Source organism: Polyodon spathula, chromosome 8 (genome assembly GCF_017654505.1).
Source record: "Polyodon spathula isolate WHYD16114869_AA chromosome 8, ASM1765450v1, whole genome shotgun sequence".
NCBI lineage: Eukaryota > Metazoa > Chordata > Actinopteri > Acipenseriformes > Polyodontidae > Polyodon > Polyodon spathula.
The window spans coordinates 6,663,157-6,679,986 of record NC_054541.1 but is presented as its reverse complement, the minus strand read 5'-3'; the positions used below and the strand labels follow the sequence as shown (position 1 = coordinate 6,679,986).

Here is a 16,830-nt window from a genome sequence, read left to right as displayed (position 1 = left end):
TTCCCCACAAACTTTGCTTCTGTGACCAGGACAGCGATATTTCGAAATATCACTATTTCCAATGGGAAAACGGGCAATCGTAAATCTCGAAAAACTACTCACTTCTAAATCTTTTGTAGTCATTTTTGTATTACTTTAGTATAAATACATGTTAATTTGGATTCATATGTTGTTTTTTTCTGACTATGTAAACGAAAAGACACGCATTTGCCCATTTTCCCATTGGAAATAGTGATATTTAAAAATATCACTGTGCTGGTCACAAAAGCAAAGTTTGTGGGGAATAATAGCCATTTTCTATACTTTTGAGGCATAAGCAATTAGGAAATAACACTTACTACCCAGGAACAAAAATTGTGTTACATAGTGTAATTTATTGCATGTTTTGAACAAGTGCTCCGAGCTGAAGGGGTTAATAAAATGAATTTAGAACAACATGCTTCTGTCAACAAAAACCAAAGCCCTGATTTTATGCCAAGTGTCTTTCTTATCCTCTGTTCACGTTTGTCCGAGTCCTGGCTCTTATAACCTGACTACCAATCTTCAATGTGTTTTTAGTTTGTTTACTTTACTCACTAAATCTTTTATTCTGATAACCCATTAAACAAAATAAAGCTTAAGGGAGGCTGCTATTTACATATTAAAAAAAAAATCTGATTTCATCATCTTTTAAAGTTATTTATAACTACTGCTGTCCTTTGATTTGTTTCCATTTTTATTTCTATTATCTTGCAGCATCTTTTATCCAAATTCTTCTTTCTTATAAATCTTGTAAGTAGGAACATTAGCTTCTCTTAAATTGCAGTCAGTTTTTATTTCCTTTGTCATTGCTCATCACCTCCATTTTTACCTTTTAATTTTAACATCATTGTCACCTGGTCCTTGTTGCTGTTGCACTGTTTTCTGGGAAAGGCAATGTGTCACTTCTTTCCTTTGTTTCTGAATGGGAAAGATGGCTGGCCAGAGATTAGTTTGATTTAATCTGACCGTTCATGCCAGTTTCACATCATGAATCCCAAGACTCTGCACTAACCATTTTTGTTTTTGTTTGATTTAATTTCAGTTGAAAGTTGTTGTTGTTTTTATTCCTTTGCTGTTTGGTTTTGTGTGAGTGTGTGTGCGTCTAATGCATGAAATGTATGTCTGTCCAGTAAACTGCTAATGCTATCCTGATGTGCAATGTGCTCATGGGAGAGGACAGAGAGGCTTTGCTGGGCCAGTTAAGTTTTAGACAGATTCAGCGTCAAGCATTGGCTTGACATTGCAATTAACTTTCAGCAGTTTCATCGACAGAAAGGTTATTACAAACTGTTGTTCTGTGTGACTTCAACAAGACAAAATAACTGCTGAAAAAAATACCAAATATTAATGTAAAAAGTAACATTCATTTCAAAGTCCACCTTTCAAAGATATTCTAAGATAAAATCTTGTTCATGCATAGCAATTTTAAAATAATTAGAAGGCCACCATACTGTGTCGGTCTCTGTTGAAGTTTAAAATAGTATATCAATTAAACTCTTGATAACTTTAGATTTTAACAAATCTATCTTTTTTTATTCTGCTTTCTAAAGCTGTCAAAAGTCACTTATGGACGGTGGTCTAGTTTTCGGAGTCATTTTTAAAGATAAAGGTTGATACAAGCCGATTTATTTTAGTCTACCACCCTGGGTATTGAACACATAATTGCATCTAAAGGAGAGTAGGACAGGTTACTGTTTTAAAAATATTATTATTTAGCTTTTTGCAAAATCTTTGTGTCGGAAGTCCCATGAGCCAGTTTTAGATGATGGCATGTCCGATTTAGGTGCTGTCTCTCTCCCCCTCTCTCCACAGCTTTGGCAACCCAAGCAGGTATAGAGTTCCGTCGGAAAGGCTCTCAGATGTCCACTGACACCATGATCTCTAACCCCCTGTTTGATGCCAATGAGTTCCCAGATAACTATGAAGCAGGAAGGGCAGAAGCGTGTGGAACTCTGTGTAGAATATTCTGCAGTAAGAAGACTGGTGAAGAAATCCTGCCGGTGTATCTCTCCAGGTAAATAATAAGAAGTGTCATTTAAAGAGAATTGCAGAAAGCACACCATTGTTTTGTAATTAATCTTTAGCTTGTTAGGGTGAATCTTTTTCCTTTTAGTGTTATGAGTAATCAATTGTTAATAACATGTCTTGTTCTTAAAGCCTTGAAGCTATAGAAGAAGTGTCTTGTCTAGCTGCAGTTTGGCTTGCTTATTTGCCTATATGAAAATTATCCTTGCTTTTTACATACACATTTGTTGATTGCCTGTGTTTCCCTACAGCAGAGTCAACATTGAGCCAATGCTTGATAAAATAAATAGAGCTTTCCTGTCTAAGGCGGCAGCAGTCATTGTTAAATATGTGGTTATTGTTCTGAACCATCTTGTGAAAAGCGATTAGCACAATGGAAGTTATTTTGGTTCAAGGAAAATTGTTACCAAATCCACTCCCACTGACTCTCCTGCTTTAAAATAGTTACAACCTTACACTTTTGTCTGGTTTGTTCAGAAAAATTTCTTCATTACTGAATGTACAGTGTTTAGAGGGCTGTGTTTGATCCAAATTATGTTGTGATCATTCCAGGGTTAACTAGAAGAGTAGAACATATTTTTGCCACAAATTAATCTCGATTCCATGCTGATCTTACATCTTATTACAATGTCTTATTTTTTGTTTACTGCTTTGTAGGTATTACATGGGTCTGATTCAGGGTCTACAGATAGGAGATTTCATCTGCCGCCCTGTCCTTGCCAGCATCATCCTCAACTCTTCTGCATTGTTTTGTACCGATTTGAAAGGAGTTGATGTTATGGTACCTTATTTTATCACTGCACTGGAAACCATTCTTCCTGATAGGTAAGGAGTTGGTGATCTAAGTGTATATTGTTCCACCAAAGTACAACATTAACATTGTATCTGTAGCCCCCACTGGTGGGGAGTGACTACCTGGCTAAATGCAATACGATCTCTATGTATTTCATATTTTTTTATTTTCATCATCCTTTGCAAGGGGTACTACTTAGATTAAGTTAAAGGTTAATTTATGTATTCATTTCTTCTTTGGAGGCTTGATCTAAGATCTACGTGATTGATTTTTTAATTTTATTTATTTTTTTTTTTTTGTTTTGGTTACATGGTAATTTTAAATGGTTTTACTTTCTCCTTTGTAGGGAACTTTCAAAATTTAAGGCTTATGTGAACCCCACAGATCTGAGGAGATCGTCCATTCTCATTCTGTTGTCCTTGTTGCCTCTCCCCCATCATTTTGGCAATGTAAAATCTGAGGTAGGTCACATACTTTGATAGGTTATTGTACAACAGGAAACACTGAAATGCCAGTGATGGCTAATCTGGGTCTTTAGTAAGAGGCAGTGCATTTATTATTTCATATAATTTATATAACCAAATCTTGTAGCCAGACTTGTCTTATGCTTCATTAGCTAAAGCCTTTATTGTTTTACCTTAGTTTTACCTTGAAATGCGAGATTGAGTAAAATTATGGATGCGTTTATTAATACATTTATTTGAAGCTGCATTATATGCTCAAAAGTGCAATGAAGTATGTTCTAACTGAGTGATATTTTCCTCTTTTTGTAGGTGCTGTTGGAAGGCAAGTTTAGCAATGATGACAGCTCGTCTCACGACAAACCAGTCACATTCCTCTCGCTGAAGTTAAGACTGGTCAATATTTTGATAGGAGCTCTGCAGACTGAAACGGACCCAAACAACACACAGATGATCCTAGGTTTGTAAAATGGGTTGGCTGGACTGGAAGAAGATTAATTTTATTTATAATTTTATAAATGTTTCACCTGGTGAGCCACATAGATAAGCTATGAATTTTGTCTGTGCAAATTTAGATATTTTAACTAATTGCGATTTTATATATGTTTTCTGTATTCATTCCAGGTGCAATGTTAAATATTGTTCAGGATTCAGCTCTTTTAGAATCTATAGGAGCTCAAACCGAAATGGTAAGACCTGCACATTCCCTTTCTAATAAGGTCTCCTCTTAGTTTAGGATGTATTTGTGATCTCTAAAAAGCAGCACCTTAACAACTTTAGTTAAACTTGCACAAACCAGTAAATGACAAGTAATATCTTGCGATTACGTCTGTATTCAACCAAGTCTTTAATGCACTGCTTTATAAGGAGGAATGTTTGCCAGTCTAGTGTCTTCTGTCCTCCGTGTCCTGTCATTGGAATAAATGTCGCTATTGTATAGGACATCAAGTTTGTACATACGCAAAATAGGCTTTTGAATAGCTCTGTGCCTTCTCTTCCCTACCTGTGCTGCTGTGGTGTTACAGGGCAGTAGTGAAGGGAATCACCTGAAGAGCCATAGCCGCAATAACAGTGGGATCAGCACAGCCAGTGGAGGGAGTTCAGAAGCCACCACTCCAGACAGCGAGAGGCCAGCACAAGTTCTCCTGAGAGACTATGGTAAGTCAGGATGTTCTGGTCTTTGTCATTGGTAGATACTGTGGATGAAACACTCCCTGCTCAAGGAACACTCCTCTTTCTTGCTCCTATTTACTTCAATGTGCCATTTACAAAGGTTTTCTGAAAGGAAAAGAAATGTTACAGCTAGTGAGAAACGGTTCTAGGTTCATTAAGGGATCTGACATCCACCCAAGTTGTTTCTTCCAAATTGTCTAACAGATTAGCATGTTTTACTTTTACAGGAATTTTGTAGTTTTCACCCTAGAGTAAACTGTTTTAAAAAATGAGAAGTTGTGTGTGTGTGTTAATATACAAGTTACAGCTTAAATTATACATATTAATTGATGCGTTACACTATTTTTGCTTTGTTATTACCATATTTACTCTGCATTTCTTGAATGCTTTAAACCAAATGCTGCGTACAAAATGAATGAATTAATAAGTAAAAACATTCTAGGCTCACTTCAACCTGTGCTTTTCTATCAAATGCACTTGTTTTATAGTATTCAGTCCCATGTGGCTAATGTGTCCATTGTTTACTGAAGTTCTTGCAAGTCTCTCCCAGAAGCCCAGTTTTAATTCTGTATGTCTCTCAAAATTGTCTTCATTTTCCATTGTGATGTGAACCCTAAAATTACCAAATGGTTAAGTTGTTGTTGTTAACCATATCTGTGGATTTGCCATTTTAGCTAACATGGTACAAGTGGTATGGAAATATAGAAAGCGTTGGGTAAAACGTATTTGTGCGTGCAACAAGTGTGTGCCTCTTGAGTGTGGAGTGTTTAAACTTTTCTCATTACTTTTTTTCAAATATTTAAAATGTGTTTAGTAATTTTAAATGTTTTCAGTTATTTTAGTTTATCTAACTATTTAAAACATACTTTCAGTGTTGTATAAAGTAAAATGCCTACCATTAAAGTGTGATGCAAAACTGTATTAAATGCGTATTCATACTAATTACATGCATCTGCATGTGAACTGCAAAATTATCATGTTTACATGATCTTAAAAGTAGTGTTGCAGACTTGTTCCTAAAGTAATACTGACCAAGTCAGAGACACATTTAATGTGAAGTTAAGCAGTATTTTGTTCCTAAGATGTTGCACTTGCAGTATAAGTAGAACACTTTTTGAATGTGATTATCAGTCTAAAAAGTGAAAGAGCTTTGTGTTTTTTCAACTGCGTTTCAAACGATTTTGAAAGCTAGGCGTTAAAGTGACAGCAGCTCCTCCCTTTACTAGCTGCAGAACGGTATAAAGAAATGTGACTTTACATTGACATTGAGCATGAAAACAGACACACTGAGGAGGTGTGAACAAGAACTCACAGCCATGTCTAATGATGTGCCCTTTTTCTCTTGTTATTTTTTTACAACATTCAGTTCAGTTTAACGCCTTGTGTTTATATATATATATATATATATATATATATATATATATATATATATATATATATATATATATATATATATATATATATATATATAGAATTAATATATTATATATATATATATATATATACAATTTAACTGGATATGAAACCTACTGAATATATTTTAAAAGCTCAACCTTATGAAATGTCAGTGCACTACTGTTTGTGTTGATCCCTGTGAACTGACTTTGGATGACTTGCTGCATAAAAACAGTTTTTATATCCTGGTAACAGTATTATAGAATATAGTTCAAATCTTTGCTTCTGGGATGCACTCTATAATAATCTATAATCCCTGCTGCAGAAAAAAAAGAAAATAATAATAATTTGTCAATTAACTAGTGAACACACAGAAAAATGACACACACTGTCTTTCAAATATTGTAACTGTGTTCCAATTGTTATGTTGTAGTAGCTAACAAAAAATGATAGCTCATTAATTGTAGTTTTCATCAGAAGGTGTTACCAGTGATAGCCCTTGTTGTGTTGAATTGTACTGCATGGATTTTAACAATGTGAAATGTTTGTTGTGTGCTACCCATCCCAATTGGCAACTGGCCTGTGTTAAGTTCTCCAGTTCTAAGATCATTATCCCTGTTCAAGACTTTTTTGTAAGGAATGTTTGTTTTTTAAAACCCATTTTTGATTAATTTAACACCATTAAAGAAGGCTTCATGCTTTGTGAATAGGGACAGGTTTCTATAAAAGAAACCTCCTTTGTAAGTACTTTCCATGTGTGCCATGCCCATTTTAAACTTGTTTATTGGTCCAAATTTGAGAAACTGGAGAATACTTTGCTTACTTACAGTACATACATGTGTGACCATGCACTAGCTGTTTTGCAGGACCTCTGATATGTGAAATCAATCCACTGTAAAATAATCCATATTAAATGTATTTTTATACATTATACAAATTTTCTTCAGTCAATTTGTGATGCTTTCTCCACAGAAGTTGCCATTGGGATAGCAGTCCTTTAGTTGTCGTATGCTGACTGTGGCTACGTGTGGTTGTTGCTCGTCGGATTGCTTTGCTCGTAGTTACTAATACCTAGTTGTTTTCCCTCTCTGTGGTGTGTGGCATTGGGGTTATATCATAGCTCTTCATACAGATACTGCCGTGGGGCTCCTGATTCGCAGCATCCACCTGGTGACACAGAGACTCAACTCCCAGTGGAGACCCGACATGAGCATCTCCCTGGCTGCGCTGGAGCTGCTTGCTGGTTTGGCCAAGGTAAAGATTCAGGCATCTCAGTTTAGGGTGGGCTGGGTAGGGCAGCAGGTCAGTACCCCTGCTTGGTATCTCAATGGAAAATCACTGTCCTCATGACTGGGCAAGGAGACTGAACAGCAGCTCCTCTTGGACAGCTTGAGAGATGCTTGTAAAGTTGTAAATGGAAAGGACAGCAGGGTTGCACTGTAAGTAAATGTATTTCCATACGATAAGCCATATAATTCACAGTAGTTTATTTAATGAAGAGAATCACGATTAGCCTATATAGTAGTTGCTCACATTTTAATACTACATAGTACTGCCATTGTAATCTTTCTGTAAATAATACATTGATAGTTCAGTGTTTTTTTTCACAGCACTTATATTTTAACATTACATACATTTAAATGTTTTATTTAAATTTTTTTTTTTTTTGTTGATTTCAGGTGAAGGTTTGTGTGGACTCAGCAGACAGAAAGCGTGCAGTCAGTTCTGTTTGCAGCTACATCGTGTACCAGTGCAGCCGCCCGGCGCCACTCCACTCTCGAGATCTCCACTCCATGATAGTTGCAGCATTCCAGTGCCTGTGTGTGTGGCTGACGGAGCACCCTGACATGCTCAATGAAAAGGCAAGTCATTCATCATAGCAATGGGGAAGCATCCTGCATTGCAACATAATGTGCTTGTTGCAATCCAGGGGGATACCCTGGTGCCCTAAAATGCTCTATCCTATTGCTATTTAATGCTGTAGTTTGCATGGGATTTTAAGTGAACCCTTGTTTGCTTTTCAGGATTGCCTAATAGAAGTGCTGGAGATTGTTGAATTGGGCATATCGGGGAGCAAGTCAAAGACCAATGACCATGAGGTGCGATACAAAGGTGATAAAGAGCCCAACCCTGCTTCCATGAGAGTGAAGGATGCAGCAGAGGCCACTCTCACATGGTAAGGAGCCATCGTTAATATTGATTTCATTGAGAAATGTGTCCTTTTTTTGTATGTCGTATCCCATTCACTTCTACAGTTATTTGACTGATTTTACAATATTGATTTCTTGTAGTATCATGCAGCAGCTTGGAGCCTTCCCATCTCCCAGTGGACCTGCCTCACCATGCAGCCTTTTAAATGAGGATACTCTAATTAAATACTCCAGGCTGACCTCCACAAGTAGAGACAACTTTCGTTATTTCGTCCTGGATAACTCTGTCATTTTAGCCATGTTGGAACAGCCTCTCGGAAACGAACAGAGTGAGTAATAGATTAACCCTTTGCAGTCCTATGTAGGACCAGGTCCGACATTACAATTTTCCCTTTCCAGTCTGATGTTGTACTCTGTCCGACATCATCAAAAAGACGTAAAGCACAGGTCTGTAGTCGTTTTTTTCTCTGGAAAAAGTCGAGAAAACCTTTGATTGGCCGAGTGAGACCGATATGAGCCGAATGAATCCAAAAAAAAAAATGGGGGGGTGTGTGTGTGTGTATGATAGCCCCGTGCAACACATAGATAACACGGACATAAACAAAGGAGATGGCTGCTTCTGCATCCAGCACTCAAAGAATATCTCAGACATTTGCAGAGCTTTTTGAGATGTTGTAGTAATAAAATAATGACTTAGATCTCATTATTGAGGAGTTTGGTGATAAAACAAGTGATCATGAGAGTATTTGTCAGTATGCATGTCTATAAAGAGGTATGTGAAAAATACAAAGAGGTGGGGCTTGGCTGGAAATACAGTACTGAGTGTCCTTTTGCGATTCGGTGCCTTTTAAACGTGTTTTACTCTGAAAAAAAAAAAATAAACAGTGTGTGTGAAAATAAATAGGACCAGACGTGCCTGACAAGTGCTGAATAAATGGACTGCGAAGGATTAAGGTAACTTTAGGAGATAAGAATCTGTTTTGTGTCTGTTCTGTTCAGGTATGGAGTTGCAGAAAATGTGTTTTTGAAAGCAAGGACGTAATTGGTTTCATTTCCATATCAAAAAAATCAGAAATCCATGCAAAACACTGTGGCAAAAACTATATATTCATATTTAATATCAAAATGTCTCTCCTATATGTAACATTCCTTCAAGAAGAGAGAAACAAAATTAAAGCTGTTAATGTCATATAATAATTTGAATGTGCCCATTTTTAATGAATGAATTACACTGGCAAGATGTCTTTTTGATTCTTTGCTATGTGCTTTCCAGCAGATCCCTGCCCGTCAGTGACTGTGTTGATACGAGGGATGTCAGGGAGACATGCCTGGACCATGCAGCTCTACCACCAGCCCAGAGGGGCACGGGCTCACCAGAAGGTAGGGTAGCGGCAATGCATGCCCAATCAGAGTCGCTGTTCTGTAGCTCTGATTATCGAGAACTCTGTTTTTATGTGCAGTGTATTCTCTTGTTTTAAATGTGAGTTTATATCTAAGCTGACAAATGTTTTTCTAATTCTAATTGGTTTTATCTTGTTTTGCAGCAGGTGTTCGTTCCAGAGAGCCGTCCAGCTCCTAAAAATGACGTTGGCATTCGGTTTACTGTGAAACACAGACCATTCCCTGAGGAAGTTGATAAAATTCCATTTGTGAAAGCTGACCTGAGCATTCCAGACTTGCATGAGATTGTAAATAGTGAGGTAAGAAAGGCTGGGCAAGATCATTTAACAAGCCTTTTAAATCTAAAACAAACTGTATGCATCTGTGTAAATTTCAAGGACAAAAACATATTATGTTCTGAGTTAATCCGTCATAAAGATTCCCTGTGTATTTGTGTGTCTCGATGTGATTTTTTGTTGTGTAGTTGGAGGTCCAGCAAGAGAAGCTGCGCAATGTGATGGTGAAGCAGGTGGAGTACGAGTTGGCTCTGGAGCGGCACAGCGAGGATCTTTGGAGAAACAAGAGCTTCCCCGACCCTGTCACAGACTGCAAGCCCCCTCCCCCTGCACAGGAGTTCCAGACTGCACGCCTCCTCCTCTCACACTTTGGATTCCTCTCGCTCGAAGCATTAAAGGTATTAACCACAGTAAATTACAATAAATTAATTCACATAGGGGAGAGCAAAAAACATTATAGCGGTGTTCATTTAAGGTCTGTGCAATGATGCAGAACTGTTCAATCATCTAGAAACCGATTCTTCTGATGTGGTTCTGTTGAGGCTTTGATACTGCAGGTTTCACCACTAAAGCAAAACACAGCGAACTGCTGCAGAGCTGCCCAAATTGTACTTTTCTCCACCTCTGTACAGTATTTTTGAATTGTATAGATGTCATCGTAATTTGCCATTTTCTAGCAGTTGGTTGCCAGAAATGCTGGTCTGTATGAGCCCACCTCACTGTGCTTCTGCCTTTTTAGGCTTTGCAGACATCAACTACTGCTTGACAGCTAACTTCATTGCATCTCTTTCAGGAGCCTGGCAACAGCCGCTTACCTCCTCATCTTATTGCGCTGGACTCAGCCCTCCCTGGCTTCTTCGATGACATTGGGTATCTGGACCTACTGCCGTGCCGGCCCTTTGACACTGTCTTCATATTCTACATGAGAGCAGGGCAGAAGAGCAGTCAGGAGGTGAGCAGCCAGGGGCTTCAAGTGTCTATGTGTTTTGGGTGGACTGTTTAGTAGGCAATTTGTGCATCTATGGCCAGAACTTCACCGACTCAAATTCTGTTTATGGAAGACTCACTGTCCTATGACTGGCTTTGGTAACAATCAGAAGTTTTTCAGCAATCTTTATCATGTACATTTGCCCTTTTGTTCATTAGAGAAGGAATGATTGTTGAAGAGAATTTAGTTCAGGGTCTGAGGTACAGGCCCTATAGTGTTTGTTGTTTTTTTGTTTTCTCCCCCAAGCATGTGTCATCAATCACACTGCTATTGTGAATACAGTACTGTACATTTCATGAATGGGCTTGTTTCATACCAAAATTGAACCCTACCCTACTGCAAATATCCACCTGAATGTGCACAGCTAAACAAGTGGTGTTCTAGCCTGGATCAGGCTTTAGAACTAAGCAGTCTCTGATTTGCAAGTACAGGTGGAGAACGTTGACACTCTCTTCTTGTGTTACTTGTCAGCATCTTCTCAATTTCTTGGTTTGTTTTCAGATTTTGAGGAATGTTGAATCATCAGCTAATGTTCAGCACCACTTCCTGGAGTTCCTGCTGTCTCTGGGCTGGCCCGTCGATGTGAGGAAACACCCTGGCTGGACAGGAAACGTCTTCACCAGCTGGTCAATCAACTCAAGCAATGGCAGTGAGGGCCAGACACAGGGTGAGCAGGGCTTGAATTTCATCGCAGTATTGCGGGAATCGCACATTTTCCAAGTTGCTCCCACATATCTGCAATGTTCAGTGCAGGAAAGTCCTGCAGAGATATTTTAAGACACCAAGGTACTGTATTTTCCACCCAATTTAGAATGCTTGAAACGATACAACAATCTCTAAGGAAGTGGGTGTCAGTGACGAAAGCACTGTGAGCCGCATTCTGAGTAGTTCTGGTTAAAATAAATAAGTAAAAGTAGTGCTGGATATTTTAAGTGCCGCGAGACTTTATTCTCTCATACGTGATTTTCAGCTGCTATTTTTAAGCATTATAGAAACCCAGTACACTGCAGAAAGTAAACGGTTTAAAGAAAAACAAAACAAAAAAAACCCAGCTGATATTAAGCTGATATCTAGGTGTTGTTTTGCAAGCGATGACTTTCGCTTTAACTCTTAAAACTCAGCATCATTCATTTTGGGGCACCAGTGCACCGAAGGTTACGCACATATTACTTGGGCACCGTAAAATCATGTCATGCTTAGGTTTCATTTTGAATCTATTGCTCCGTCACTGTAGCAGCTAGACTGAAAGGAGCGGTATTGTTGGAAAGCTCAGAAGCTCAGCTCCCCTCTCCCCACCCTTGGTCATTTCATATTGAGATTCAGTGGTGCGGTGCTTTTTGTTTTGTTTTTTGTTTACATATATTCTCATCTCTACTGCATATAGTATGCCTGATCCTGTTGCAACTTACATAATATGAAAGTATATTTTGTGAAATGGAGCTCTGGTTAAAAAGAAACAAAAAAATCCCAAACAGTGGGGTTTAGAGACATTTCTTTCAATACAGCCTACGCCTTAAGCACGCTACAACGCTTTGCTGTCGAGATGGCTAATGAAGAAATTTAATGTTTGCTTCTGGATAACATGAGCTGGAGCAGAGAGGGGCGGACAGTGCTCAGTTTTTTAAATTAAAGTTATTAGTGTTAGCATATATTTTGTATGTTTCAAACCATATTCCACCATAGCACTTCTCTTACGCTGTCTTGTACATTAGGTATTAAGTACATATTTTACTGAAGCAGTACATCCTAGAGGTACGAGCCAGCTGTTTTGGATACTTTATACCCTGCTCTACACACTGCAGCGGCACCATGTAGAGTTGCTACATAACGATTTGGTAGTGGATTTTAATAACAATTTTGTATACGTAATATGCATTTTGCATCTATGTGACATTTAATGTGTGAATTATGGTATTCACACATTGTCAAACAGTTTCCGTTAACAGAAAAAAAAAATAAAAATAGTGCGTGAATGGATGTATGTGTAATTATTCGTACAAAATATGGCCTCCATCCAAAGTTCAAAGTTATCCACTGTACAACAATAACATTGCCTTTGAAGAGGCTGCCCCCTAACAGACAGAGAAGGTTACTGGTTCAATCCAGAGAATCATAGCAAAGATTCTTTGTTAGATACAGTATGCCACAAAATCTGGTTAGTTTTGAATAAAGTCTGAAGCCATGACCTGCTTTCCCCCTACAGATGAGTCCCCTACATTGGAGGATAACGGTGGAGGTATTTTCAGTGGAGAGAAGAAGGTGCTTTACTATGCTGATGCCATGACTGAAATAGCTTTTGTTGTTCCGTCATTACTAGATTCTTCTGGTAAGAAAGTTGGATTTTTTGGATTTTTTTTTTTACAAAAAATGGATACATGTAAGGGTCCAATATGTGATTTTTCTTTTATTTGTAGCTGAATCATCTGAGAGCAGCTTCCCCACCCTGGAAGCAGAGTCCCAAATGGACCTGCTGCCTAGTTTACTGAAACAGTCTAGTCTGACACTGGAGCTCTTCCCGAACCACTCTGACAATCTTGGCTCTTCACAGAGGGTAGGGAAGGCTAACGGTATAATTATAGCCCTGAAGGGAATCCATTACAAGGTATTGTTAGTACTGGTTGTGTTGCACAGAAGGTCAGACATTAGTTAATTGTCTAATGCACTTTGTTCTATGTGGATGCACAAACTTGGATTAAGCATTAAGAATGTTAGTTAATAAAGTTTGGATCGAAAAAGGCAACTCTATTTGATGCATTACTTAAACAACACAACAGAATATTAAATGTGTTTTTGAAATACACAATGGAAAGCTGAGTTTTGTAAGTAACCCCTATAGTTGTAACATCTTCCGTCTAAACATTTTAAATGTTTTAATTTTGTTTTAGCTAGTTTAGTTTGAACCATTGTCACTACAAAATGTTTCTGCCTGTTTTATTATCTGTATATATCCAGCATCATCTAGTGCTTTCCAAGTATTGTTTGACAATTTAGTTTTACTGTAAACAGTACATACTACTTACATTGAAGTGCATTCTGTTTTATGTTAGCTGAGTCCCACAACTAAAGCAAAGAAGATGCCTCCTGGCCGGACAGTGCCTCCACTGGGCCCAGAGACGAAGGTGCTGGTGGTTTGGGTTGAACGCTACGATGATATTGGTAAACCCTGCTGCTTTTGTTAAGAGATAATAAATGTGTGATTTGATCTGTGTTTTAGCACAGCATGCTTTAAAACAAAAAACAGTAAATCTTTTTTTCCCTTGTTAAAATGAAGAAATAACGCCAACAATGGCTAACACTTACTGATGTCGTTTACACTGTTTTCCTTTTCTGTTTTACCAGAAAATTTCCCTCTTTCTGATCTATTGGCTGAAACCAGCACAGGAGTGGAGACAACAACAAACAGCAGCACATCCCTGAGGTACAGCTCCTCTCTCTCAAACAGGGGTTGGGTATCTTCATGACTGGATTTCAGACCATTGGTGGATGGGCGAGCCAATGGAAATAGTGCGGTTCTCATGCTGTTATTGTATATATTAGGCATATGGGTGAAATGAGGTATAATAGGGGGAATATGATAAAACAATGTGGTGGAAGTCATAATCTGATAAAACTAATAAACCAAAAGTGGATTTGATTCTCAATAGCCTTTCACTAGATCTAATTGAATTTCTGTGAAGTGTAAATGTGATGTGAACTCTTCATATCTTACAGCTGTATGGGCTTAGTTTGTAATACAATGTTTGTTCATGTAGAACATAGTGAGCTATTCATTCCTTGTCCTTGAATACCTAGTCTTTCAGAGGGTTGAGTTCTTTTTGTATGTCATTCAAATAGGCAAGTTTATCTAAAGTTATTTTATAAATTCTTATAAATTTCTCATTTCAAGGTTATGATAACATTTTATTTCAATTGGGTGCACTGTAGCATTCATGACACCTTCATAAAGGCTGCATAACACTGCACGACTGCATGCAGGCACATTTAGAATCACTTTGAAAACAGACTTAGCATTCATACACTTATTCGTGATGACATAACAAACAAAATGAACTGTTATTGACACATTTAATGAGTACTTGTATGAATGTTGTGTAAGTTCTCAGACATTCTGAAGGATTATTCTCAGTTATACAGTTTTATTTAGCCTTTTATAAAGGTGTTATGAATGTTACATTGTGTCTGATACAAATTAAGGATCCTAGTTACATATAGGTATAATACCTAGTCAGAGCAAGAAAGCGCTAGCTCTTTCTACAGTCTGTCTGTCAAACCTGAAGCCTGTTTTTCTACAAATACATTTTGAAGTACTTTCGCTGATGGTTTTCAGTTAAGCTGTGAAATACAATAATTTGATCCGACATATCCTTGTCTTTTCTTCTTAGGCCAGTGACGTCGGAAAAGGATGTTCCGATTATTTTTATCCACCCTTTGAAGAGCGGTCTGTTTCGGATAAAGCTTCAGGGGGTCGCAGGGAAGTTCAGCATGGTCATCCCTCTAGTGGACGGCATGACAATCAGCAGGAGAGCTTTAGGTGATATTCCTAATACTATTCGCATATACTGTGGGGATCTTGTGGGTATCCTGTGAAATGCCCAAATGAAAAATCATAACCTGCACAGTATTTCAGTAAACAGTTGCCAGAATATGACCTGTTTTATTAGGATGTTACGATCCCAGTTTTTAGTATCAGATTAAATGCTTAACTCTTCATTTAAACCGTCATTCACATTTTCAGTTTTTCGAACTGAATTTCATGCACAGCTCTTGATTTGTATAGTGATTTACAAAGCATCAAAAGGCTATATATGATTAAACTTTTTGAAAATATATTAAAATTGATGATCACAAGATCCTAATATAACAGGAGGAATTAATGTAAACGTTTATTAAAATACTATGCCGTTAAAGATATTTAGTTTACCTTTACAGCCTTAATACATACCTCAAGGTAATGGTTGTATTAAAAAAAGACTTGCAGAGTAAAATTAAATTAAGTGTTTAAAAAGGGATTATTACCTGGATTCAAGTACTTTTTCTTCACAGGATTCTTAGTGCGGCAGACGGTCATCAATGTCTGCCGAAGGAAGAGGCTGGAAAGTGATTCCTACAACCCTCCACATGTCCGCAGAAAACAGAAGATAGCGGACATTGTGAACAAATACCGGAACAAGCAGCTGGAGCCTGAGTTTTACACCTCACTTTTCCAAGAAGTTGGACAAAAGAAGCTGAATCCATGAGATGGACATAACTGCGTAGATTCTATATATTTTATAAGCTATTTTGCTATTTATATCAGCACTTGGTGGCCACATTATATGAATGAGGAGGTTTACGTTGAGCATCGACCAGTGATGTAGTATCCCTGTAGCACACAACCCAACCAACCTGCTTCTGAAAAATTGATCTTCTACAGTTGGCACACAATTTTTAAACATGTTAAGACAACAAGGGTGAATCTGATAGGAGCTTTAAAGAGGTTAACTGTGAGTTGTTTATCCCATATGATGAAAATGTCTGGGACTATTGTTGATGATTTTGTTTTTACTTAGATGATTTTGTTTTTTTATATATATATATATACACAAACACAATATATATATATATATATATATATATGTGTATATATATATATATATATATATATATATATATATATATATATATATATATATAATTTGAAGTTGCAAAAGTTGGTTTTCACCCTTCATATCTCTGTTTTTGTTTTCAAAGAATGCATTACAATGTGTCTGTTTTCTTTTTCCCATTCTGTAGAACAGTATGAATTGTCACCAATAGCTGCAGGCTGTCTCTTTTGAGTTTAATATTTGGACATTCATCCTTCTGTTAAACAGTTTGGCAGCCATGTATGATGATAAAGTAGCTCTCTAGGACAGTTGCATGTAGAAAAGCATGATCATTTCAAAAGAAAACTGGGAGTACTTTTTCTTTAAAAAAAACGTATGTGGTTATCAAGGCATTATGGAATTTCCAAGGGTTCAAAGCAAGTTTCTTTGGCTTACTTCCACCTATATTACATTCACTTGTTCTTGCACCTAGCATTTGAAAAGTTGAATCTATCTGCAAGTTTGTCTGTTTTGCAGTCAGTATTCAATATTAAACACCCAGGTACTCCTTATTAATGTGTAAC

General features: G+C 37.5%; 1 protein-coding gene across 11 annotated transcripts in view; it reads left to right on the top strand.

Moving 5' to 3' along the window:
* Positions 1 to 16,219, top strand: part of LOC121319257 (ral GTPase-activating protein subunit beta-like) — a 30,734-nt gene extending 14,515 nt beyond the window's left edge. For 4 of the 11 annotated variants that reach the window (XM_041256487.1, XM_041256493.1, XM_041256495.1 and 1 more), the window contains 21 exons: positions 1,834 to 2,035; positions 2,704 to 2,871; positions 3,186 to 3,300; positions 3,613 to 3,760; positions 3,925 to 3,989; positions 4,326 to 4,458; positions 6,989 to 7,122; positions 7,548 to 7,730; positions 7,893 to 8,044; positions 8,160 to 8,347; positions 9,292 to 9,398; positions 9,563 to 9,718; positions 9,883 to 10,092; positions 10,488 to 10,646; positions 11,184 to 11,349; positions 12,886 to 13,008; positions 13,097 to 13,233; positions 13,730 to 13,838; positions 14,022 to 14,100; positions 15,065 to 15,213; positions 15,726 to 16,219. In XM_041256487.1, the coding sequence (XP_041112421.1) occupies positions 1,834 to 2,035; positions 2,704 to 2,871; positions 3,186 to 3,300; positions 3,613 to 3,760; positions 3,925 to 3,989; positions 4,326 to 4,458; positions 6,989 to 7,122; positions 7,548 to 7,730; positions 7,893 to 8,044; positions 8,160 to 8,347; positions 9,292 to 9,398; positions 9,563 to 9,718; positions 9,883 to 10,092; positions 10,488 to 10,646; positions 11,184 to 11,349; positions 12,886 to 13,008; positions 13,097 to 13,233; positions 13,730 to 13,838; positions 14,022 to 14,100; positions 15,065 to 15,213; positions 15,726 to 15,919 (3,077 nt within the window). In that variant the 3' untranslated portion in view covers positions 15,920 to 16,219. The remainder of the gene's footprint in view (positions 1 to 1,833; positions 2,036 to 2,703; positions 2,872 to 3,185; positions 3,301 to 3,612; positions 3,761 to 3,924; positions 3,990 to 4,325; positions 4,459 to 6,988; positions 7,123 to 7,547; positions 7,731 to 7,892; positions 8,045 to 8,159; positions 8,348 to 9,291; positions 9,399 to 9,562; positions 9,719 to 9,882; positions 10,093 to 10,487; positions 10,647 to 11,183; positions 11,350 to 12,885; positions 13,009 to 13,096; positions 13,234 to 13,729; positions 13,839 to 14,021; positions 14,101 to 15,064; positions 15,214 to 15,725) is intronic. The other 7 variants (XM_041256488.1, XM_041256497.1, XM_041256490.1 and 4 more) reach the window with 5 other exon arrangements.
* Positions 16,220 to 16,830: the final 611 nt, after the last annotated feature.